The following is a 15,175-nucleotide window of genomic DNA, read 5'->3' on the forward strand; positions in this document are numbered from 1 at the left end:
ACTTGTCACAGTCAGTAACCATAACCAAATATTGTCATAGTGAATTTGTGAAATCCAGCGGTGGAAGAATTATTCAGGTCCGTTACTTAAATATAACTCCTAAAATGACGCAGTGAAAGTACTCCACTACAAGTTATTGTTCCGCATTCAAAACCTTACTTTAATGCAGGACTTCTAGTATTAGAAGTGAAATGTACTAAAACTATCAAAAGTAACAGTACACACTATTGTGTAAAGCTCCATGTTAGAGAATTATATTTTATAAGATTATTTCAGATTCTTATTACTGCTGTATTAATGTGGATTTTACTGCTGTAGTTATTTGGATTTGATTGTGCTTATTCTATGTTGTGCATAAATAGCCTACTGTATATTCTGTTGGTTAGTTTAAATGCAATAATGCATCATATTCCAGAAGTTTGGCATGTTTGTGTTGTTTCTGTTCTGTAAGAACCACATATCTCTAAATAGTCAACAAGCTCAGAAACAATGCATTTTCCAATTGGTCCAAGTGCATTTTAAAATAGTTTATTTAGTTTAAGAAATAGGATATTTTTCTCAGCTCATAAAAGAACATCGAATCCTTCAGTTTAACAAAAATTATAATTCAAAATCAAAACATTTTGACATATGTGGTTTTAATTGGAGATAAAGGGTATGATTTTCTTTTTCTTTTTTTTAATCTTAGAAAGTAACTGTCAGTTTGTAAAAAAAAAAAAAAAAAAAATGCAGATACTTGTACATGAGTAATGTACAAAGTTACATTTCACCACCGGTTTTACGTGTCCTTTTGCATTCTTTACAATAATGTGAAACTTTCTTAATTTAGCAGAGCATGGGGGTGTTAAGTGTTACTGCAGCATCCGGCAGCAGCGTTTCAGGGTGACTACATAAACATGAACTCATGTTTACACAGTTGATGGACAGCAGCTGAACTTTTGATTACGTTTTTTTTTTAGGTAGTCGCCATTTTGATTTCCAAATCTGACAGATTATTTGAGTTGTGCCCTGACCGCCGAACAACAACAACAACAACAACAACAACTCGCTCGGTGTCCAACACAGCACCTCTCCGGCAGGCCAAGCAGCCGTGCAGCGGCGGCGCAAATGACATTGCAGCCGGGGAGAGGGTAGCACCGTGAAAGCCAACAACGCAGTCATGAAACGGCAGCTATGGGCCTCTGGGTGACCTGACAGCCCCCCTCCTCTCTCCCCCCCACATCTCTCCCCCCCCATCTCTCCCTCTCCACACCCCCGGTTCAGCTCGTGGATGACGACGGTTAAAAATGATGGATCAAAGGTAACAGGAGCTCGTGTTTCGGGAAGAAAACGTGTAATCTAACGTAAAGCCTGTGAGAGGAGAGAGCCGCCTTGTTATTAAGCGGTCGGTCGGAGGACGGTGATTTAACGCTGACGGGAGGACGCCGTCGTCCCACCGCCACCACCACCTTACCAGCTCCGCAGATTATTACCTAACCTGCTCCAGCTTTTCATCTCAACCTCGTTAGTCTCCGGGAGCGGATTAAAATTGTTTGGTGTCGTTAGCATTTGCTAGCGGGCTGGTTTACGTTGTGCGTAAAAGGGAAATATAAAAGGCGCTCGTCTTTAATCGCTGAAGACGCACCGGGGGGGAAAAAAAAGGAGAGAAGTTAAGGTGAAGTTAACCGTATGGATAAGATCGCTAACATGAATGTACATGGATATGACGGTCATCCTGTTGTAACCTAGATCCGTTCAAAGCTAACAGTAGCCGTCTCCAGCTGATCAGAGGACGCCCGACAGGCCTGTCTGAAAGCTGGCCACGGTTGTGCTGATGTATACAATTTTTAAATACACGTATTTCTTTAAAGTTAAATCCCCCCCAAAAACACCTGCATAGGCTCGACGTGTTTGTTCACAGGATGTGTACACGAGGGGCAGCACATATGGTTAATACTGTGCCATCAATGTAAATGAGGATTAGAAATGAATAAGTGCGTTTCAAGCGTTATTTTACATTGTAAAATGATGCCACTTGTCTTGCTTGAGTGAGCCACGGGAACCAGCATTCATCTACTGGATAACGGGCCCATTTATTAAGATGAATACTTCACTGTATCTGTGGTGTGATTTAGTTCAGGAGTGATGTAAAGTGAAGATCTCATCTGTCAACAACCACCACACCTTGTAGTCTCAAGTTTGCACTTCGTAGTGACACGGATGTCTGCTCAGCAGTAGTCTCCAAACTCAAAGTATTTCTGTCATTGTCATTCATGCGTAAGATCCCCCCCCTCCTTCAATATCATTGCGATTTTATGCGTGATGTCCTTCCCAAAGCTAGCTGGGTAATGATGTTCACCACTAACTAAATTACAGATGCATCGCTTCCTGGGCTTTCCAGAGAGGAGGCAAGTCTCTGCACTTGCCCTGAAATGAACTCTTCTTCTGTCTCTGAAGTAGATCTTCTTGGAAATTATTCTGTAACATTTTGTTGTTTCTCATTATCTCACCAGGTTGAAGGCACTCGCTCCCGGGTTTGTGTGTCTGCTGTTAGTATGAGTAAAGTGTTCGTGTCTTCGCTGCGTTTAAATTGCGGATGCTCACTGATATAGAGGCAAATGGTTGTTTAGCAAGATCCGCCTGAGGATACTTCTCCTTGTCCAAACGTAAGTTCACTCATACAGGCAGCATATTGCATCTAAAAAAATTATACGTATTATTAAAATGATGTCATTCACTAACTTGTACATCCGTGCGACACAGTCGTGATACTGATCTCCATGCCACGTTGTTTTTTTGGTCCACAGCTAAGTGTATGTTCCGGTGACATCAGCCATGTTTTGGAAGTTTGACTTGCACACATCTTCTCATCTGGAGGCTTTACTGGACAAGGAGGATGTCATGCTCAGTGAGCTCATGGATGAGGAAGATGTGCTGCAGGAGTGCAAGGCCCAGAACAGGAGGTCTGTCTGTTTACTGGCATATCTGCTGCAGCAGATTAAATTTATCATTACATTTCAGTGTTCAGTCATTTTTTTGTGTGTGTGTGTGTCATGCTTTTCCTAATTGGTGCTTCTTTTTTTTTTTTTACTCCTCATGGGGTTTGTAGACTTCTCCTGTTCTTGTGCCAGGACCAGTGCATGCAGGAGCTGGTTCACATGATTACTACAGAGCCTCCTGCTGGTGGAGAGGAGACAAAACGCTTCAAGTAGGTGCTGTTGTGTAGAATATGCTGATGTAGTACACTGTATCCTGGAAAAATGTGCACTACATTACATCTCTTATCTAACACTTTAAAGTAGAGCTAAGAGCTTATGTGAGCTCAGGGTTTTCTTTTTTGTTAAATGTTCCTGATCCAACAAATCAAAACATGATGCATTTTTTTTAATGGAAAAACTACCTGTGAAAATCAGCACTCCTGTTACAGAAAACTTTTTTTTTTTCCTCCAGTTTAATCTTAACACAGGAAGTGCTCTAAGGTGAAACATGAGGTCATATTTTTGGTTCTGCTTAATTTTACTGCTACTTGTGTTCTCCTCATTCACTACAGGTATCCAAATATAGCATGTGAGCTGCTGACATGTGATGTGGGAGTGATCAATGATAAGCTGGGTAATGAGGAGCCTCTGCTGGAAACTCTGTACTCCTTCCTGGAGCAGCCCTCCCCGCTTAACCCCCTCCTGGCATCTTTCTTTAGCAAGACAATTGGGAACCTCATCACACGGAAGACTGAGCAGGTAGCACGCACGCACGCACACACACACACACACACACACACACACACACACACACACACACACACACACACACACACACACACACACACACACACTGTTAATCAAAGGGCACACTCAGAAAAGATGACAGCCACATTTTTGTGTTGTTGTGATTTAAATTCACAAAGTTTGAAGGTGCTCATGGTGAGATAATGGAACATGCTCACAAAGAGACTCACTCTCACCCAAGATGGCTGTAAAGTTTTGTTTCTGTTGAAATGCCTTTTTGCAGCTTTACCAACACAAAAAGGCATGCATAAGGTGTAGGCTTTACCCCGTTAGGGGCAGAGCCTGAGGATTTCTAGGTAAATAAGACCCGCTTGTCTAAAAGGTCTAGAGCAACATGTTTGTGTTCAGACTTGTGGTTAGTTAATGCATTTCTCAGATGGCCTTTTGAGAAGACTTTCAGCTAGGCTCTGCAAAGGACACCTAGAGGCAGCCTCTTGATACAGCTGCTGGCAATGTATTGATTGACACTTACCGTTGATGCCAGGTATAAAAGTCTCAACCTCAAAGCTAAATAACTCTCTGAGGAGGTTGTAACAAAAACATTTTGTGCTGTCACATAGAAACTGGTAGAGATGAATTATAAGAGGGCCCTGATTCATTTGTTCTTGCATGTGCACATGTTTTGAAATATCTGTCTTTTGTACTTTGTTCTGCCACCCAGAAATATTGGAGTGACAAACGTAAAAGCTTAACGACAATGTGTCTCTCCAGAAATAACATCCCACTTATTCTGAAAGATAGTTTTTTTCAATCAAAGAAATAATCCCAGCAACAAATGTTGTCATCAAGGTGACACGTCCTTGTCCATTTTTATATAATGGTATTATTTTTACTCCATGTTTTGTTTAGGTGATCAGTTTCCTACATCGGAAGGAGGGATTCCTTTCCCTGGTCCTAAAGCATATTGATACGTCAGCCATGATGGATGTGCTCCTGCGCCTTATCAGCTGTGTAGAGCCACCCCCCCTTCGACTCGAGACTCTTACTGTATGAGACAAATGAACCTACATTTATATTTTACACAAATCTGATTTTTTTTTTGTGCTGATTTTCTGTGCAGTTATAATTTTATATTTCTCTCACCAGTGGCTGAATGAGCAGAAACTTGCCCAGAGACTCATAGAGCTCATTCACCCTGAGAGAGATGAAGAGGTTGGAGAGAATTCCATCATTTTTGTGTTTGTTATTAAGACATACAATCACTATCACTTACAAGTTTACACAACTGAAAGTCCATGTGTGCTCATGTTTTATTTTTTCCCTCACAGAGGCAGTCCAATGCTTCTCAGACTTTGTGTGACATCATCCGTCTGAGCAGAGACCAGGCCAATCAGCTCCAAGAGATTTCACAGCCCGACCCTTTGCTGACGGTGCTGGAATCGTAAGTCGGAGAGATGCACATACACACATGTTCACATTCTTTGAACAGTGCGTGAAGACGATGACATACTCCTGTGTTTCTGCAGGCAGGAGTGTGTGGAGCAGTTGTTGCAGAATATGTTCTCAGGAGAGAGGACCGAGAGCTGTATCGCCAATGGGATTCAAGTCCTTCTCACCTTACTGGAAATTAGGAGGCCTGTGTGAGTGAGAGACTTCGAATCCATTTTAAACTCTGTATACTTATCAATTTTCACCAAAAGACCACTAATGGCATTTTTCCTTTGAAATATGGCCTCTTTTATTTTTCTAAACTTGTTTTCAGGTGGAGGTTGTTTCATCTCTCTTTTTAGTCTATTTATTAAAAGCTCAATTCATCCATTTTCTTTTTTAGAAATGTGCTTTCTGTCTTTGTTTCTGGCAGGGTGGATGGTGTAATGGATGCTCAGGGATTTGAGAGAAGTTACACTGTTAACAGCAGTATTTTGTTGGCCATCCAGCCACACCTGATACACTTCCACCAGCTACTTCTGGAGCCACCCAAGGTACATAAACAAAGACATAATCATCTGCAGGTCCTGAATATTAACTGTGAGATAACATACTAAACATGACAAATGGATACAACATAAGTTTCAATAGAAAAATCACAGAATTTTGCCATTACATGCCATAAATGTAAAGTATGTTCTCATTTTTGTTGCGTGCCAACCCCTTTCTTCAATAGTTATTTTTGATTTTCTGCCTTTTAGATACCTTTGCTGTGCCACATGTATGATGTATATGCATCATGCTGTGCCTTTTTATCTGTGCATTTTTAGCGAGATCCTATGCTGACTACTCTGGGTGTGCTAAAGGAGCCACTGGGGAACACGCGTCTGCACGTAGCCAGACTCGTGGCCTCTCTGCTTTATACCAGCTCTGCTAGCCATGCAGTCGTAGCACAGGAACTCTGCAGACTCAACACAATGTACCTCCTTCTGGTGAGATGAGCAGACACACTGTATTTCTCACAACTTTAGAGTACAGTTTTGAGAAAGTGACGGGTGTGCAATGCCCCCTTTTCGAAAATGCGTGTCCTTTTCAGGACTTGTTCTTCAAGTACACATGGAACAACTTTCTGCACCTCCAAGTGGAGCTTTGTGTTGCTGCCATCCTTCGGCCCTGTGCCCATGAAATGAGACTTCAGCCTGGCTTGGGTTCCCATGAAAAATTTAAGCCTAATCAGGATCCATCGCAAGAGCAGGATTTGACTGACACCGCGACTTCTGAACCTTCAGTCACCTCTGAAAACTCTGCACATAACTTAATGGTGACTCATGTAGGTGTCTATTCTTGTGTTTGAAGCAAACGGCTTAAGAAATGGCCAATTTGGCACCTCTTTGTGAATGAAAACAACTGAATGACTCTATCTTCATCTCTTATGTACCAGTTGTTTCAGCACTGCCACCTTGTCCAGAGGATTCTGGAGGCTTGGGAAGAGAATGATAAAATGCAGTAAGGAAGTTGTAGACCTTGACATGATGTTGTTTTTTGTAACGGGAAGAAATCCGTGGGTTTTTTTTCCCTAAGTGTGGTACTTCTTTGTTCAGGTCAGAGGGTGGTATGAGAAGAGGGTACATGGGACATCTGACCAGGATTGCCAACACAGTTGTCCACAACCTTGAGAAAGGCCCAGTTCACACCCAGATTAGTAGCCTCATCACAGGTGTGTGTGTGGACACGTGCACCCATTCCTACGTGCAAAAAAGCGATAGCGCAAGCAGAACAGGAGTATCTCTCTCGTAATGCCTGTTGTTCTGGTGTGTTTTTGGATGTAGAGCTGCCAGAGGACTACAGAGGGCGCTGGGAAACCTTTGTGGACCAGACTCTGTCAGAGACCAACAGGAAGAACACCATAGACCTGGTAAAGCCTCACATGTACTCGTCTGTATCTTGTGGCTGTTTTTAATTATACAAACAACTTTAAACATTACATGTGTATTGGTGTTTTCCGTGTTCAGGTTGGCACTGGAAACCCTCGTCCTTCCTCAGAGGACGATATGGAGAGCCCCTTCCCCAAGGAACTGACAATACAGCAGGTATACATACAAAAGCACACATTCAAAACATTCAGGACGTCTGCAATGAACTATGGTATTCTAATTATTCAAGTTATAATGTGTTTGTAGGCCTTTTCAGACTACCAGATCCAGCAGATGACAGCTAACTTTGTGGATCAGTTCGGCTTCAATGATGAGGAGTTTACAGATCATGACGACAGCATTGGGTAAATTACTTGACATTCTTTTCTATGTGCTAGTGTATTGTTTTCATTGGGTGCTGAATGAGTAAAACCTGCTCTTATTTCAGGGCAACATTTGACCGGATTGCAGAGATCAATATCAATATCGATGCAGGCCAGGACAGTGTGAGTTTATTTAGAAGTTTTTCCACACTTCTGCTCTGAAGTTCTATTTCTGTATTTCTTTCTGTGGACTCTAAATATATTTTGTTAATTCCTCAAGATGCATGCGTATTTTTTTGCCACAAGGGAGCAAAAACAAAATCAAAGCAACCTGACATACGATTGGCTTTGGGATTAGGAGATCTGATGAAACCATATTTGAATCACCCAACTGTTTTTTGCAGGCAAACACAGCTGTGTTTGAGGCCTGTTCCAAGGAGAGGATTCAGCCCTTTGATGATGATGAAGAGGACATCTGGGAGGAAAAAGAGATCAACTATGCAACACAAACCAAGTCCCGGAACAGGTAGACACACACACCACAAAATACATGTCTTCTCCACATTATATTTTGGAATGATTTATGCAAGTAAGCTTAAAATTCGTGAATTAATCGTACTTCTTCAATCACACATATTTTGTGTGTTTCAAGGTTTGGTGGGTCACGGTCCTCCCAAAACCAAGCAGCCAGTAAGACCTGTGAGAGCCCAGCAGCTTCTGGCCCTGAGGCCTCTGACAGAGCAGCAGACTCCGACTCTGAGGAGGAAGAGGACCCAAAAGATGACCTGGATCCTTTTACAAGTCAGCACCAGTCTGAGGCAACTAAGAGTAAGATATGTTATGTTGTATAGTAATGCATATTTGATTTGCTCAGTATGTATTAGGACTAAAGCAGGTTTTTTTTTAGCAAGTGTCTCATGTAGATTGTGTGTGGTGCTTTTTGTTCTCAGCCACTGGCTGGGTAGCAGACTTTGGAGAGGTGAACTCAAAGGCTCCTGCAGCAGGAGTGGGCTTTGCAGCCTGGGACACTACAGCATCTCAGCCAGCTGCAAACGAGGCCGAGGAGAAGGGATGGGCCAAGTTCACTGACTTCCAGCCCTTCTGTTGGTGAGTGTTAAGCCTTAGATCAGAATGCCTTATTTCACTCTTTTCAAACTATTGTGGCCACACACAAGTTGCATGCACTGCTGTAAGAGTGGGGACTCAAGGCTTCTGTTTCTGCTGCCACCTAGCCAGCATCTACTGATGGTCAGCATGTGAGGCATTTACAGGACATCTGTATATAGCAGCATCTACGGACGGATAGCGTGCATGTAAGGCACATAGGGAACATCTGTAAATAATATGTACGAAAAATAACCTGGGTTACATTCTCCCCATTTTAAATGCATTAACAACAGTCACACGACGCACCACCTTCCACCACAAGTGAATTCTCAACCTGTGGGAAACTTGACAAATTCACCCTTAACTTTCAATGGCTGCATATGTTTAGTTCATTAGCTGTAACATATTTTTTTCTTCAGGGTTTCTTATCTGTGTAACTTACTTTATGTCCACCAGCTCAGAAACAGGCCCCAGATGCAGCTCTCCTGTGGACTCGGAGCTCAGTGGATCCGACAACACCAAACCAAACCAGAACCGTAAGTTGCTGCAGAATTCCTGTTAGACTAATGATAGAAAAAAAAATACGTATTTAATTAATACAGTATTCAAATTGACAACATTAAGGGAAAAAAATTAAGGAAATGGTCAAAATGAAAACAAGTCTGAAAAAGTCCCTAGTTTCTACCATTGGTGTGCAATAGCTGTTCAACTCCATCTGTCAATGTCCACATGTGAATCATGTACATTTGAATTTTCAGGCAAGAACATGGCTGGAAAGGGTGCATCTTGGGTTTTAATATACTGAGTGACATGTTTATTTTTAAGTTAAATTATGTTGTTTCCCTCTGGAATGAGTTGACTGTTCTAGTGCAGTGATCATGCGTCAGTGACACCATTTCATCCACCTTGATCTCCACAGCGTGTGTCTGGAGTGTGTGTGTGGCAAGAAAAGCTCCACTGGTAGCATCAGACAGCTCCTCCTCTAGCAGCTCAGGTAGTGATGAGGAAGAAGGCAAGACAGAGTCAACATCCAGTGAGACGGTCACCACGGAGACCATCACCACAGGTGCTGGCAAGGAGACCATCCGGCTCACCATGGACGCCAAAAATGAGAGAGCAGTCTTCACCAGGTAAATAAACAAGGAGCTGCTGCTCCATCTTGTTCAGTGTGTCCCCCTCTTCTATTGTCATGTGCTTTTACAGAGCCCTCCTTTCCCTTCTGATATCCTCCTCCTCCTGTCTGTTCCCTTCTTCCTCACCTCCCCCTGACTCCAGAGTATTCAGACCTGCAGTCAGACGGTATGTTGTGCTTGAGGTTCTGTGCTCTGAAGTGTGGAATGCTTTCCTGAAATTGTATGCAGGATTTAAAATGGGTCACACATTTTTGTTTGCTTGTTGCATTTAGCAGGATGTGGAATAACGATCCCATGTGCCATAATTTATGCAAAAATCGAATCCATAGAAAATGCACTAACACACAAATGGTGACTTGTAGAGGACCTACAGGGCTTCTACACCTTTGTTAGGTTTACCCCACACTCTCAATATAACCTTTTAATTCCCAGACTTTACAAATCAAGTCACTCAGCATTTAAAATATTAAAGGGTGGTTGAATAGAAAAGATGAGAGCAATGTATGACGACTGACTGTGGTTGCCTGAGAGAAAATTCTCCGTCTAACTCCAGATATGAGGACATGATTTGTTTTCATCAGAGCACCCTCACCACTAACAGTCTGTCAGATAGCATGCTTTGGACAAAGGTCGCTACCAATCCAACATATCCACATTCTAACAAACCAATACATTAACAAGTTACTAACAGTGCACCAACCAGCATGCTACAGGTAAATAGATCCAAACTTTAGCCCAGTTCACTGTGATTTTGGACAGTCGTAGCCGTCTTCGTTCTGGCGGAAAAAGAACCGGATGCCCAGGTTGCTGTAAGCGCTGGATATGGTAATGACCAGTGTGGACAGACCCCAGACCAGATAACCGTGGGGAAACTTTGCCAGCAGCTGAATCTGGCATCTTTGCTATTTTTCAAGATTGTTATGCCTGAATTATTTTCTTTTTTTTTCAGCGAAGGGGATAAGGTGCCTGCAGAGGGACTCTCCAAAGACAAACGGGAAGGCAATGAGAAAGAAAGTGAAAAAGGACAGAAACATGGAAACTGTTCCAGCCCAATTACTGCAGGTCCAACTAACCCAACGGCTGCAGTCACACAGTAAGTGTTTTTGTTTGTGTGTGTGTGTGTTTTGTTTACAGCTGACATCACCAAACATAAGACCAGTGATTCCTTCCTTTTTAAAGCACTTGGTCCTTGGACCAAAGGACTATAAACCTGCAGACATCAATGACCTTGCAAACAAAAGTCTAATGTAATCTAGTGTAATTTTAGAGATGGCTGCATTTCATTCAGGTGCGCGAGGACCCTGCTCTGTCCATGGACGTTTGCTGTTACGGCCTTCTGGCAGATCTAAATGGAGCCATTGTTAATGTTATTACCTGCTTGATCAAATCAAAAAGTATCTGTGATTATGAACACTTAAGTGCGTCAAAGTTTGGAGAGCAGTCTTTGCCAAATGCTTCACATTTGTGTGTATGACTTAAAGGATTATTGCAGTGGTTTACAATCTGCATCTTACTGGGACAGTTTGGGTTGTCTTGATGACGGTGATACAATTTTACTCGCCGAATTAATTGTTGCAATGTGAGGATGCAGCAACCTTTCACATTGTAGAAAAACTATTTTAAAAATAAAAATGATTGTACTGAAATTCTGATAACAAATCAATAAAATTTAGGTAAAGGCACCATTCATTCATTATTTATTCATAATACAATGTTGCTGTAGATTTCCTCACATGTGATTTTTGTAATGCTTTGGATGCTGTAAACCAAAAATTCAATTTGCCTCTATCTCGGAGCGGATAAACCCAAAATATGTGTCCCTTTTTATTTTCATCTTGCAGAGACACACAGTCCTCCACTAACGGACCGGCCTAACGACGAGGTACAGCCACACGCTTCATACCTGCTCATTCAACACACAGCCATGCCACCTTTGCTTCCTGTTAGCAACCCTCCAACGCCCTTTTTTGTTTGAAGACATGTAAGTGAATTGAAGATCCTCAGATCAAACAGCGTTTATGTTGGATACCAGAAATCCCTTGATGTCTTTACTGCACCTTCGTGATATAATTACAACTCAACAGCTTCAAAGAGAAATGTACTTTTTAAAGAACATTTCATTGTACCAGACGCCTCAAAGCCAAATTGTGTTAAATTTGAACTTTTCGCGTGGCTCTTTTTTTTTTTTTTTTTTTCCACTGAACTTGGAAAATCCAACACCCTTATCTGTTGTGATGAGCACAGGTGACACGGAAAGTTTGTGTGCCAACTATGGCACTTTAATCTGAACAAAACAAGACTGAAAATTTGACCTTTTTTTTTTTTTTTTTTTTAAATTCAGCATCAGAATTTCTGATTATTTGAGCCTGTCTGGATTCGGCTTAAAACCACAGCCCAGGGAGTTTTTCTTGCAGAGCATTTGACTGTTTACACTTTAGTAAAGAAAACTGTATTCATATAATTAGCCAAGATTACAAAAGCCAAGACGCTTGCTAGCTAACCACCATTTTGTCTTCAGCATATCGGTGTACATGCCGGGCAGATGTTTTATTAGTGCAAATGTGTGAGTGATCATTATTTGGCTTATTTTTCCAACCATCTCAATCATTTCTCAATCAAATACGTTTTCATTTGCTTTGATCGCATGGGATGAAAATGCTCTCTTTGATCATTTGGAGCTTCAGATTTGGAAGTACTTCCTCCTCTGACAGATTCATGTAGTTTAGAGAGGTGTGTGTGTGTGTGTGTGTGTGTGTGTGTGTGTGTGTGTGTGTGTGTGTGTGTGTGTGTGTGTGTGTGTGTGTGTGTGTGTGTGTGAGGGGGTACAGAGTGTATTCTCAGGTCAAAGGAGAGGTATGCAGATGCAAAGAAAGCGCACACAGTGTCATACACACACGTATACACAACCATATCTACAAACACATGCGAAAACAAAACAACAAAAAAAGACACGGTGATGTGCACATACCACTTCATACAACCCCCCGAGCTGTTTAAATGTAATATTGTGAAATTTGAACCTGTATTAGGTTGTGGCTATTCTTGGTAATATGTAATCGTAACATAAATGTAAACAGTATATATAAACATTATATCTATTTTTGGAATAAATCCAATGTATGGGAAGGCAGTTGTTTTGCAGGTTGCAACGTGTGTATTGTATGTGTGTTGTACTGTTGAAATGAGGCAATAATGATGTCTGTGTTTTGGTTAATAGGCCAGCATCAGTTCCTGTTCCTTTGCTAGATGCTTCCTACATGGAGGTTTGGGAGTGTGCATGTTGTGAGTGTGGGTGTGAGTCGGTTGTCTGCAGTATGTCTTCCGTAGTGGAATAAAGGATATTAATTGTTTATTACAACTTGGGGTCTTATTTTCATTCATCAGTTTGAAACTAATTATTGGCTTAATTAGTCGAGTTAATTGAACGAGAAAATAGAGGTGACTTTAAAGGTCCTATATTTTAAATATGTTCTGATGTTTTCTTTGTTGTCTTGATAATCATGAGGAGATAATGCAGTGGTCATAAGTACCAAAAACTATCTAAAATTTTCAGAAGTCTAGACGGTTCAGTTGTTGAATACAGGCAGGCTGTGTGCATTTCTATGTGGACTGAGTGTTTTGACAATTAAAAATTATTCATGTAGAACCTAGATCTGCTTTATAATTAAAAAGGAAATAAAAATCAGAATGCATACAATATGGCACCTTTTTAAAATAGTACTTAAACTGCCCTTGGTAGGATGATATACTGCTTCAACTTTGATTTTGTTATCATATCGCTTGCATACATACTTGTCCTGTAATTAGGGATTAATATCAACTGGAGCTAAACAAATCTTTCATTTATTACAACAGTTTGTCAACCGAAATATATTTGGCAACTATTTTGATCATTCTGCAACTGCTGTAGTGTGTTTGCAAGCAAAAAACAACAACACGTATTGCCTCCTCAAAGCTGCTGACCAAATATATTTGGGTTTTGGGCTGTTGGTCAGACCTAAATTATTTCATGACATCACCCTGAGCTTTAACATTTTTTTGAGAATTTTGTTTGTACTCTTTCTGGACACCTTTTAAATCAAACAATGACTCGGATAATCAAAAAAAAAAAAAAAATAAATACTTGACAGATTAGAGGTGCCCAGTGGAATTTCTTGTAAACAAACAAAAAAATTATGTTTACATTGAGGATTACTCAACAAAACAATGTGCGTATGTTACATCACCCGAGCAATGTGCCGAGTGCACTTCCTTCCTCATAAAACATTTGCAAAGCAGCTTGTTCAGATTTTTTAAAATCCAGCATTGCTTACATTCATATTTACTTGTTGGCAGTCTTGGTCTCCCTGTTAATCAGTGTGACGTGTGCAACCATTGGCAGGATCGTGTGTTGTTGCGTGCTTGCACCTCTGCTTCAATGTGTGCATGTGCAAGAAATAAAGAAAACATGGACCCACTCATAGGAAAAGAGCTCCATAGTGTAGTTCCTGTCTAATCATGACCAGTGACAAATTATGGCAAAGAAACTACGAAAACATGACCCGAGTTGTAATAAGATGAGAATTATCCTTTAAATTAGCGTGTGCCAGGCAGTCATGCTTTACTTTATCTTTCTCCTCGTCTCTCTCTTTCTCAGGGCAGGAGTTGACTTTAATTGCGTGTATGCCTATGAAACTATTTACATAGATTGTTGTATTTATTTTAAAAGCACTTTTTCAAGAAGCACTTTTGGTTTGTATCTGGTGGTGCTAAGTGCCACCATAGTTTTCCCTTCTCAAAGAGGCGGGAATGTCTGACTTGAATGAATGAATCATGTAGATACTCTAGGGTACTTTTTCTTCGATGCTTTCTGCCAAAGTGTGTCTTCCCACCAGTGTACAACTGGGCTCCATATCTGTGAAGTAGCCTCCTTTCTTGCAGCGGTCTTACAGGTCTAGATTTCTCTAAAGTGGTCCGTGTTTGATCCCTCCCTCGTGTTTCCTCTTTTTTTGTTTTATTGCGTGATGGAGTTTTCAGCAGTCTGAGAAGATGGCACAAGTCAAAGACAAGACTTTGAGGATTCATCTTATATCACGGCTTTTCTTCTGTTTTTTGCTTTTATCTGTTAGGCACATTGAGCTGTTTGAAGTGGAGCTGCACAGAGTTAGCGTTGCTTTATGTCAAGGTTAAAAGAGAAAGGGCTGTGTTTTTTTTTTTTTTTGTTAGGGCAGGGTCCCAATATTTCATTCAGAATGTGTCGTGTGCAGTATAGCTACGGGTATGTTGTGATGTTATGCATAATGGCATGAGGTACGATACAGTCATCTTTTAAGTGCCATTAAGTTTGCACATTAACCTCAATTCACCTCCTTGGGTATGTGCTGTATTGTACAGTGTGTGCTCAAAACTGTAAGAGAAACGATGGGTGTGAAGTTGTTACTTAACTTGCTACTTACAACTGAGGCCATTTCAAAGTTGAAAGATTTTCTGATATGATTAAATTTGGGTACGAGTGTGTGGATGTTGGAGAAGTGGTGGGAAACACAGCTGTGTTGTTAGATGCCTTTTTTTTCTTTTTTTTTTTGTAA

At 41.1% G+C, this 15,175-nt stretch overlaps 2 protein-coding genes across 2 annotated transcripts in view; both read left to right on the forward strand.

Moving 5' to 3' along the window:
- Positions 1–909: 909 nt before the first annotated feature.
- ppp6r2b (protein phosphatase 6, regulatory subunit 2b) lies at positions 910–12,966 on the forward strand. Its single transcript, XM_069711222.1, has 26 exons — positions 910–1,300; positions 2,493–2,645; positions 2,787–2,942; positions 3,089–3,187; positions 3,530–3,716; positions 4,614–4,751; positions 4,851–4,916; positions 5,033–5,145; positions 5,231–5,344; positions 5,566–5,686; positions 5,963–6,124; positions 6,229–6,462; positions 6,574–6,638; positions 6,734–6,849; positions 6,962–7,047; positions 7,145–7,222; positions 7,313–7,410; positions 7,494–7,551; positions 7,773–7,894; positions 8,021–8,196; positions 8,319–8,475; positions 8,932–9,011; positions 9,395–9,605; positions 9,751–9,774; positions 10,558–10,701; positions 11,450–12,966. The coding sequence occupies exons 3-26, from the start codon at positions 2,815–2,817 to the stop codon at positions 11,481–11,483; spliced, it is 2,811 nt and encodes a 936-aa protein (XP_069567323.1). The 5' UTR covers positions 910–1,300; positions 2,493–2,645; positions 2,787–2,814; the 3' UTR covers positions 11,484–12,966.
- A 602-nt stretch (positions 12,967–13,568) lies between these two features.
- LOC138628269 (MOB kinase activator 2) overlaps positions 13,569–15,175 on the forward strand; it is a 7,907-nt gene continuing 6,300 nt past the window's right edge. Inside the window, exon 1 of the mRNA XM_069711224.1 lies at positions 13,569–15,175. This exon is cut by the window's right edge and continues 1,245 nt beyond it. The gene's annotated coding sequence lies outside the window, so the exon portion shown is untranslated.

This window comes from Brachyistius frenatus, unplaced genomic scaffold (genome assembly GCF_029030835.1).
Source record: "Brachyistius frenatus isolate BFR_SWC_R1_liver_20210118 unplaced genomic scaffold, ASM2903083v1 Contig_97, whole genome shotgun sequence".
NCBI lineage: Eukaryota > Metazoa > Chordata > Actinopteri > Embiotocidae > Brachyistius > Brachyistius frenatus.